This window comes from Oncorhynchus keta, unplaced genomic scaffold (genome assembly GCF_023373465.1).
Source record: "Oncorhynchus keta strain PuntledgeMale-10-30-2019 unplaced genomic scaffold, Oket_V2 Un_contig_2934_pilon_pilon, whole genome shotgun sequence".
In the NCBI taxonomy this organism is placed as follows: domain Eukaryota; kingdom Metazoa; phylum Chordata; class Actinopteri; order Salmoniformes; family Salmonidae; genus Oncorhynchus; species Oncorhynchus keta.
The window spans coordinates 46,437-56,908 of NW_026286499.1; the positions used below are offsets into that span (position 1 = coordinate 46,437).

The window sequence follows — 10,472 nt, forward strand, 5'->3', positions numbered from 1 at the left end:
GTAGGGTGTGTGTGTAAGGTGTTGTGTGTAGGGTAAGTGTGAGGGTGTGTGCTAGGGTGTCTGTTTAGGGTGTGTGTGTGAGTTTAGGGTGTCTGTGTGTAGGGTGTGTGTGTGGGAGGGTGTCTGTATTTAGGGTGTGTGTGTGTGTTTAGGGTGTCTATATTTAGGGTGTGTGTGTGTGTCCAAGGGTGTCTATAACAGGGTAACGGTGTGTGTAGGGTGTCTGTGTATACCAACAGTGTGTGTGTATAGGGTGTAGGGTAAGTGTGTACTGTTTATAGGTGTTTAGGGTGTGTGTGTGATCTGTGTGTAGGGAACCTGTGTGACTGAGTGTGTAAAACTAAGTAAATAATATTGTAGAGACGCTTTCTCAAGACTTGATATTAATATAGTAAATGCATACATTCTACGCTTTTAAGACTTACAGTCATGTTTCATCATCTAAGACTGAGGGAATCCCGAACCCACTACCCTGGCGTTACAAGCGCCATGCTCTACCAACTGAGCTAGAAGGACCACACACCACGTGTGTGTGTAATGTAGTGTATGTTTAGGGTGTCTATATGAGGGTGTGTGTGTAGGGTAGGTGGTGTGTGTATGCAGTGTATGTTTAGGTGTCTATATGAAGTTCTGTGTGTGTAGGGTGTGTGTGTAGGGTGTGTCAGAATGAGTGTAGTGTAAACACAGGGTGTGTGTGTAGGGTGTGTCTATATGTAGTGTGTGTGAGGGTGTCTGTATGTAGTGTGTGTAGTGTGTATGTAGTGTGTGTGAGGGTGTGTCTATATGTCATCCTGTGTGTAGGGTGTGTAGGGGGTGTCTAGGGTGTCTACACCAGTGTGTGTGTGTACCCAGTATGTACAGTGTGTGTGTTTAGGGTGTCTCTGTGTGTGTGTGTAGGTGTTAAATGTAGGGTTTTTTTTTCAACCACTCCACAGGGTGTCTGTATGTGGGTGTCTAGAGTGTGTGGGTGTGTGTGTGTGTTTAGGTCTGTTTTGTATGTTTAGGGTGTCTTAACTAGGTGTGTGTGTTTAGGGTGTCTCCTGTATATGAGGGTGTGGTATGTAGGGTGTCTGTAGGGAATGTGTCTATATGTATGGTGTGTGTGTGTGTTTAGGGTGTCTGTATGTAGGGTGTGTGTGTTTAGGGTGTCTGTATGTAGTGTCTATATGTAGGGTGTGTGTGTTTAGGGTGTCTGTATGTAGGGTGTGTGTGTGTGTTTAGGGTGTCTGTATGTAGGGTGTCTATGTAGGGTGTGTGTGTGTTTAGGGTGTCTGTATGTAGGGTGTCTATATGTAGGGTGTGTGTTGTTTAGGGTGTCTGTATGTAGGGTGTGTGTGTGTTTAGGGTGTCTGTATGTAGGGTGTCTATATGTAGGGGTGTGTGTGTGTGTGTGGGGGTCTGTGTATGCAGGTGTCTATATGTAGGGGGTGTGTGTGTGTGTTTAGGGTGTCTGTATGTAGGGGTGTCTGTTTAGGGTGTGTGTGTGTGTTTAGGGTGTCTGTATGTAGGGTGTGTGTGTGTTTAGGGTGTCTGTATGTAGGGGTGTGTGTGTGTGTTTAGGGTGTCTGTATGTAGGGGGGTGTGTGTTTAGGGGTGTCTGTTTAGTGTGTGTGTGTTTAGGGTGTGTGTGTTTAGGGTGTCTGTATGTAGGGTGTGTGTGTGTGTTTAGGGTGTCTGTATGTAGGGTGTGTGTGTTTAGGGTGTCTGTATGTGTGTGTGGTGTGTGTGTGTTTAGGGGTGTCTGTATGTAGGGGTGTGTGTGTGTGTTTAGGGGTGTCTGTATGTTTAGGGTGTCTGTTTAAGGGTGTCTGTGTGTAGGTGTGTGTGTGTGTGTTTAGGGTGTCTGTATGTAGGGTGTGTCTGTATTTAGGGTGTCTGTATGTAGGGTGTGTGTGTGTGTAGGGTGTCTGTATGTAGGGTGTGTGTATGTAGGGTGTGTGTGTATAGGGTGTGTAGGGTGTGTGTGTAGGGTGTGTGTGTGTGTAGGGGTGTCTATATGTAGGGTGTGTGTGTTTAGGTGTGTGTGTGTAGGGTGTGTGTGTGTGTTTAGGGTGTCTGTGTGTAGGGTGTGTGTGTAATATAATAAAATAATAAATAATAAATTTATATGCCATTTATGTAGTGCTTTTGCTTCAGGACTTACTGTCATGTGTGCATACATTCTACGTGGGTGGTCGGTTTAGGGAACCCACTACCCTACGGCGTTACAAGCGCCATGCTCTACCAACTGAGCTACAGAAGGACCACACACCACGTGTGTAGGGTGTCTGTATGTAGTGTATGTTTAGGGTGTCTATATGTAGGGTGTGTGTGTAGGGTAGTGGTGTGTGTATGTAGTGTATGTTTAGGGTGTCTATATGTAGTGTGTGTGTGTGTAGGGTGTGTGTGTAGGGTGTGTCTATATGTAGTGTGTGTGTGTAGGGTGTGTGTGTAGGGTGTGTCTATATGTAGTGTGTGTGTAGGGTGTCTGTATGTAGTGTGTGTAGTGTGTATGTAGTGTGTGTGTAGGGTGTGTCTATATGTAGTGTGTGTGTAGGGTGTGTAGGGTGTAGGGTGTCTATATGTAGTGTGTGTAGTGTGTATGTAGTGTGTGTGTAGGGTGTCTGTAGGTAGTGTGTGTGTGTAGGGTGTGTGTATGTAGGGTGTGTGTGTGTTTAGGGTGTCTGTATGTAGGGTGTCTATATGTAGGGTGTGTGTGTGTGTGTGTGTGTGTTTAGGGTGTCTGTATGTAGGGTGTCTATATGTAGGGTGTGTGTGTGTGTTTAGGGTGTCTGTAGGTAGTGTGTGTGTTTAGGGTGTGTAGGGTGTGTGTGTGTGTTTAGGGTGTCTGTATGTATGGTATGTGTGTGTTGTAGGGTGTCTGTGTGTAGGGTGTCTATATGTAGCGTGTGTGTAGGGGGTCTCTGGCCAGTCTCCAGTGGTAACATCCAGGACACAGCCATATGTAGTGTCTGGAGGAAGATCCAGTTTCTTCAGAGCTTCCAGAATCATCTTCTCAGTGTAGGACCCTGTGAAGGTGTCTGTCTAGACAGTAGGGTTAACACTGTGTATGTAGTGTGTCACCCTGTAGGGAGTACAGAGGTACTGAGGAGACCATGTAGGGTGATGTGTATGTAGTGAGATACAGTAGGGTGTCTGTAGGTAGTGTGTGTGACCTCACCCTGGAGAGGTGTCTGTAGGGTTAACAGTGAGAGTGTAGGAATGTGTACCCTGGAGTGTGTGTGTCTGTAGGAGATGTCACCCTGGAGGTAGTACAGAGGGTTAAGGGTGAGAGATGTAGAGATAGACCTGTGTAGGGTGTCAGAGGGTTAGTGAGAGACCCTGTGTAGGGTAGACCTCACTCTGTAGAGGCCACAGAGTGTTAACACTGGGTTCTAGAGAGATGACCTCACCCTGGAGGGATACAGAGGGTTAACACTGAGAGACCCGGCTCAGTGAAGGTCTTGATAAGTTCCTCCATGGCTAACACTGAGAGACCCTGACACAGCCAGGTGACCTCAGTTCTGGAGGAAGATCCAGTTACCGCTCTTCAGAGCTTCCAGAATCATCTCACTCTGGAGAGAGATACAGGGTTAACACTGACCCTGACCTAGAGAGATAGACCTCACCCTGAGAGAGATACAGAGGGTTAACACTGAGAGACCCTGACCTAGAGAGATAGACCTCACTCTGGAGAGAGATACAGAGGGTTAACACTGAGAGACCCTGACTTAGAGAGATAGACCTCACCCTGGAGAGAGATACAGAGGGTTAACACTGAGAGACCCTGACCTAGAGAGATAGACCTCACCCTGGAGAGAGAGATACAGAGGGTTAACACTGAGAGACCCCTAGAGATAGACCCTGGAGAGAGATACAGAGGTTAACACTGAGAGACCCTGACTTAGAGAGATAGACCTCACTCTGGAGAGATACAGAGGGTTAACACTGAGAGACCCTGACTTAGAGAGATAGACCTCACCCTGGAGAGAGATACAGAGGGTTAACACTGAGAGACCCTGACCTAGAGAGATAGACCTCCTCTGAGAGAGATACAGAGGGTTAACACTGAGAGACCCTGACTTAGAGATAGACCTCACGCCCTGGAGAGAGATACAGAGGGTTAACACTGAGAGACCCTGACCTAGAGAGAGATAGACCTCACCCTGGAGAGAGATACAGAGGGTTAACACTGAGAGACCCTGACCTAGAGAGATAGACCTCACCCTGGAGAGAGATACAGAGGGTTAACACTGAGAGACCCTGACCTAGAGAGATAGACCTCACCCTGGAGAGAGATACAGAGGGTTAACACTGAGAGACCCCTGACCTAGAGATAGACCTCACCCTGGAGAGATACAGAGGGTTAACACTGAGAGACCCTGACCTAGAGAGATATACTTCACCCTGGAGAGAGAGAGACAGGGTTAACACTGAGACCCTGACCTAGAGATGATAGACCTCACCTAGAGAGGACCTCACTCCTGGGAGAGAGAGACAGGGTTAACACTGAGAGACCCTGACCTTAATACCCTGAGAGACAGAGAGACCCTGACCTAGATAGACCTCACCCTGGAGACAGAGAGGGTTAATACTGAGAGACCTAGAGAGTTAGAGCACTCTGGAGAAAGAGACATGGGGTTAATACTGAGAGAGACTAGAGAGATAGACCCCACCCTGGGAGAGAGAGACATGGGGTTAATACTGAGATACAGAGATAGACCTCACCCTGAGAGACAGTGAGTTAATACTGAGAGACCCTGACCTAGAGAGACAGACCTCACCCTGAAAGACATGGGGTTAATACTGAGAGACCCTGACCTAGAGAGATAGACCTCACCCTGGAGAGAGACATGGGGTTAATACTGAGACCCTGACAGAGAGTCACCTGAGAGAGAGACATGGGGTTAACACTGAGAGACCCCTTAGAGAGACAGACCTCACCCTGGAAGAGAGACATGGGGCTAATACTGAGAGACAGAGAGTTAATACTGAGAGACAGAGAGAGTTAATACTGAGAGACAGAGTTGATACTGAGAGAGAGTTAATACTGAGATACAGAGAGTTAATACTGAGAGACAGAGTTAATACTGAGAGACAGAGAGTTAATACTGAGAGACAGAGTTAATACTGAGAGACAGAGAGTTAACACTGAGAGACAGAGAGTTAATACTGAGAGACAGAGATAATACTGAGAGACAGAGTTAATACTGAGAGACAGAGAGTTAACACTGAGAGACAGAGGGTTAATAATTATAGACAGAGAGTTGATACTGAGAGACAGAGAGTTAATACTGAGAGAAAGAGAATTAATAATGTGAGACAGAGAGTTGACCTGAGAGAGATAGACTGATACTGAGAGACAGAGAGACATGGGGTTAATACTGAGAGACCCTGACCTAGAGGGAGATAGAGTTAATACTGAGACATGGGGTTAATACTGAGAGACCCTGACCTACTGAGAGATAGACCTCACCCCTGGAGAGAGAAGACATGGGGTTAATACTGAGAGACAGAGAGTTAATACTGAGAGACAGAGTTGATACTGAGAGACAGAGAGTTAATACTGAGAGACAGAGCGTTAATACTGAGAGACAGAGATAATACTGAGAGACAGAGAGTTAATACTGAGAGACAGAGTTAATACTGAGAGACAGAGTTAATACTGAGAGACAGAGTTAATACTGAGAGACAGAGTTAATACTGAGGAGACAGAGAGTTAATACTGAGAGCCAGAGATAATTAGACAGAGTTAATACTGAGCGACAGAGAGTTAATACTGAGAGACAGAGAGTTAATACTGAGAGACAGAGAGTTAATACTGAGAGACAGAGTTAATACTGAGAGACAGAGATAATACTGAGAGACAGAGAGTTAATACTGAGACAGAGATAATACTGAGAGACAGAGTTAATACTGAGACAGAGAGTTAATACTGAGCGACAGAGATAATACTGAGAGACAGAGATAATACTGAGAGACAGAGAATTAATACTGAGAGACAGAGATAATACTGAGAGACAGAGATAATACTGAGAGACAGAGAGGACCCTGACCTAGAGAGAGATTTGTATTGATTTATTTTTCATTGAACCTTTATTTAACTAGGCAAGTCAGTTAAGAACAAATTCTTATTTACAATGACGGCCTCCACCAGCCAAACCTGGACACATGATGAGAAAGAAGGACACGTTGTTAATACTGAGATGCAGGGGGACGGACATAGAGAGGGGAGCAGTCCAGAGAGGGGACAGGGGTACTTAACCACTCCTCCCCTCCTCCCCCTTCTCCTCCATCCTCCCGCTGTCTCACCCCCTCACCTGTCCAGGTATCCCCTCTCCTTGGCGAAGCGTTGGAAGGCTCCCATGGGGTCTGATCCGGTACTGAGGATGAAGACCAGGGGGGTGGAGGGAGACATGTCACCGTAGAGAGTGGCCAGGTCAACAGGAGGGTTCTCTACAAACTGTTTCCCCAGGCTCACGATCACAAACTCTGTCACCGCAAACACCACCTAGAGGGAGGGAGGGAGAGTGGCAGGGAGAGTAAGTCAACTCCCTCCGGCTATCTACTCTGATTCCAGAGTACTCTCCTCTGAGTGTTTCAGAGAGCAGAATAACTGCATTTACAAACGTTCAACACCAGCTGAATATGGCCGCTGTCAGCAAACGTTGGCAAAAAAACATCATTAAAATGTTGTCAGCAGCACAGTTACAGTCACCAACACTCAGGGGGCGGCAGGGTAGCCTAGAGCGTTGGACTCGTAACCGGAAGGTTGCAAGTTCAAATCCCCGAGCTGACAAGGTACAGATCTGTCGTTCTGCCCCTGAACAGGCAGTTAACCCACTGTTCCTAGGCCGTCATTGAAAATAAGAATTTGTTCTTAACTGACTTGCCTAGTTAAATAAATAAAATTAAAATAACATGAAAACAGCCTAACCAGCTCTGCTAGCTCAAGGAAAATGGTCAGAGTGAGGTGTTCTCTCATTATGTGTCTGGAAGTAGCTAGCCAGTTAGCTTGGGTGGTTGACGATAGTTGTGAGGTCAGAACGCTCGGCTCAAACCTCGCGGCAGAGCGTCCAGTATACGCTCTGAGAGCCAAACGCTCTGGATTTACCAACGTACAGTCTGACAACACTCTGGCACTCCAGATTGAATTTAAGAACACACCCTAAATAAAACGGATGGATGAACATAACTGCAAATATCGCTGTGTGGCCTGAAGGGCAACTCCTATCAAATATGACCATTGATATGCAACATACAATGAGAGAGATGCCAAGAAAACTGGCAGCCCTTTCCAGACTGACACACACACACACACACACACACACACACACACACACACACACACACACACACACACACACACACACACACACACACACACACACACACACACACACACACACACACACACACACACACACACACACACACACACACACACACACACACGTACACCAACAACCCCCACTACCTTCTCCTCCATGAAGCTCTTGATGAGCACCAGTTTCTGGAAGGCCCCCAGTCTCTGATCCCAGTGACCCCTGACCCCGTTTGCCTTTTCCTTCTCTTCTTCAGACATCTCCTCTGAGTAGGGAGGCAGCTGGGAGTCAGACACGTAGCCCTGCCAGTTCTCTGGGTTGAAACACACTTCCAGACGACCTGGGAACACACACTCCAATATTCATCTACTTCTGTAGCTAGGCAGAAGAGTGTGTGTTCCCATTGACAACATTAGCATTGACATTGACATCATTAGCAGATTACAAGGTAGTGGTAATCTCTAGGTTATTTTAGCTGTGTTACTACTCTACCTAGTGGTAATCTCTAGGTTATTTTAGCTGTGTTACTACTCTACCTAGTGGTAATCTCTAGGTTATTTTAGCTGTGTTACTACTCTACCTAGTGGTAATCTCTGGGTTATTTTAGCTGTGTTACTACTCTACCTAGTGGTAATCTCTGGGTTATTTTAGCTGTGTTACTACTCTACCTAGTGGTAATCTCTGGGTTATTTTAGCTGTGTTACTACTCTACCTAGTGGTATACTCTAGGTTATTTTAGCTGTGTTACTACTCTACCTAGTGGTATACTCTAGGTTATTTTAGCTGTGTTACTACTCTACCTAGTGGTAATCTCTAGGTTATTTTAGCTGTGTTACTACTCTACCTAGTGGTAATCTCTAGGTTATTTTAGCTGTGTTACTACTCTACCTAGTGGTAAGCTCTAGGTTATTTTAGTTGTGTGTTACTACTCTACCTAGTTTTATAGAGATGGGTGTCTAGGTTATTTTAGTTGTGTGTTACTCTACCTAGTTTTATAGAGATGGGTGTCTAGGTTATTTTAGTTGTGTGTTACTACTCTACCTAGTTTTATAGAGATGGGTGTCTAGGTTATTTTAGTTGTGTGTTACTACTCTACCTAGTTTTATAGAGATGGGTGTCTAGGTTATTTTAGCTGTGTGTTACTACTCTACCTAGTTTTATAGAGATGGGTGTCTAGGTTATTTTAGTTGTGTGTTACTCTACCTAGTTTTATAGAGATGGGTGTCTAGGTTATTTTAGTTGTGTGTTACTCTACCTAGTTTTATAGAGATGGGTGTCTAGGTTATTTTAGTTGTGTGTTACTACTCTACCTAGTTTTATAGAGATGGGTGTCTAGGTTATTTTAGTTGTGTGTTACTACTCTACCTAGTTTTATAGAGATGGGTGTCTAGGTTATTTTAGTTGTGTGTTACTACTCTACCTAGTTTTATAGAGATGGGTGTCTAGGTTATTTTAGTTGTGTGTTACTACTCTACCTAGTTTTATAGAGATGGGTGTCTAGGTTATTTTAGTTGTGTGTTACTACTCTACCTAGTTTTATAGAGATGGGTGTCTAGGTTATTTTAGCTGTGTGTTACTCTACCAGTTTTATAGAGATGGGTGTCTAGGTTATTTTAGCTGTGTGTTACTCTAACTAGTTTTATAGAGATGGGTGTCTAGGTTATTTTAGTTGTGTGTTACTCTACCTAGTTTTATAGAGATGGGTGTGGTGTGATCTCTCCCTTGGATGCCGCTAGCTAGGGCAGAGTGTCCTGAAGCCACAGCATGTCCGCCAGGTAAACTCTGACAGCCATGGCACCTCAGGCCTCTGGATGATCCTGGATGGGGGAGGGAGGGAGAGAGAGACAGGGGAGGGGAGGGAGAGAGAGACAGGGGGGAGACAGGGGGAGGGAGGGAGAGAGAGACAGGGGGGAGGGAGGGAGAGAGAGACAGGGGGGGGAGAGAAGAGACAGGGAGGGAGGGAGAGAGACAGGGGGAGGGAGGGAGAGGGAGACAGGGGGACAGGGGGAGGGATTTTTTTATTTTGAGAGACAAGGGAGGGAGGGAGAGAGACAGGGGAGGGAGGGAGAGAGAGAGAGACAGGGGAGGGAGGGAGAGAGAGGACAGGAGGAGGGAGGGAGAGAGAGAGACAGGGAGGAGGGAGGGAGAGCGAGACAGGGGGAGGGAGGGAGAGAGAGAAAGGGGGAGGAAGAGACAGGGGGAGGGAGGGAGAGAGAAACAGGGGAGGGAGGGAGAGAGAGAGAGAGAGAGACAGGGTGGAGGGAGGAGAGAGAGCCAGCCAGGGGGAGGGAGGAGAGAGAGAGAGCCAGGGGGAGGGAGGAAGAGAGAAGGAGTTGAGATAGAAGAGAATGATAGATAGAGGGGGTGTGTGGAGAGGAGACAGTAGAGGAGGGAGGACAAGGGGACATTGGGTATTACGTGGAGAACCGAGGTGATGGATGGAGAAAAGATGAGGTGGGGGTGAAAAGAAGATAAGGACGGAGGACCAGGACATCATTTTAATGAGAATGGCCCCCAATGGTTTAGGGTCCCAGTTTCAGACAAAGCGGCCATCTTTCCCCTGCTTAAATAACGACATATAGAGACAGACTAAACCGCCCATTAGATATAGAGTCATTGAATAATACATTCAGCAATCCACTCTTGTCAGAACTCTTCAAAAACCCTGCTCTAGAGAAAGATTATGAAGTCTGTGTCCCAACACACTGTTCTCAGGCTAGTTTAGTGTATGGCACACCTTATGATTAGAGTTAGAATTGGGGAGGGTTAGCTGATCCTAGAGCTGTGTTTCTGGAGACAGCTAAGTCATTGACTACACACAGACACATGGGGACATCAGTATTCTACACACAGTCACAGGTTAGAGGGGACTCTCTCCCCCTCTCTGTTTCTCTCTCCTGCAGAGCGGGAAAGAGGCTGACAAGCCCTCTGGTATACAGGCACTCTTAACTAGGAGATTTAAAATGATGCATTCCTAATGGGCTGAGTAAAGACTGCTGAGGGATAGAAGAAGTGGGAATCATTGTCTGGCTCAAGACATATCTTCATTTTAGGGAGAGATTCCAGACAGTCCTGTTATAGACCAGTGACAATTGACAGATTATCAACATTTATGTTGTGCTGCATATTACAACAAACCTGAGCCCTCTTTCTGGTTTGGGTTTGAAC

The 10,472-nt window shown here is 46.2% G+C and overlaps 1 protein-coding gene across 1 annotated transcript; it reads right to left on the reverse strand.

Moving 5' to 3' along the window:
• Positions 1-4,322: 4,322 nt before the first annotated feature.
• LOC127923330 (dynein axonemal heavy chain 6-like) lies at positions 4,323-9,121 on the reverse strand (the record flags this gene model as incomplete). Its single annotated transcript, XM_052507357.1, has 5 exons — positions 4,323-4,327; positions 4,544-4,551; positions 6,300-6,490; positions 7,457-7,644; positions 8,990-9,121. Coding segments are annotated over 5 exons (524 nt in total), but the record flags the coding sequence as incomplete, so codon positions are not given.
• Between the last annotated feature and the right edge of the window lie 1,351 nt (positions 9,122-10,472).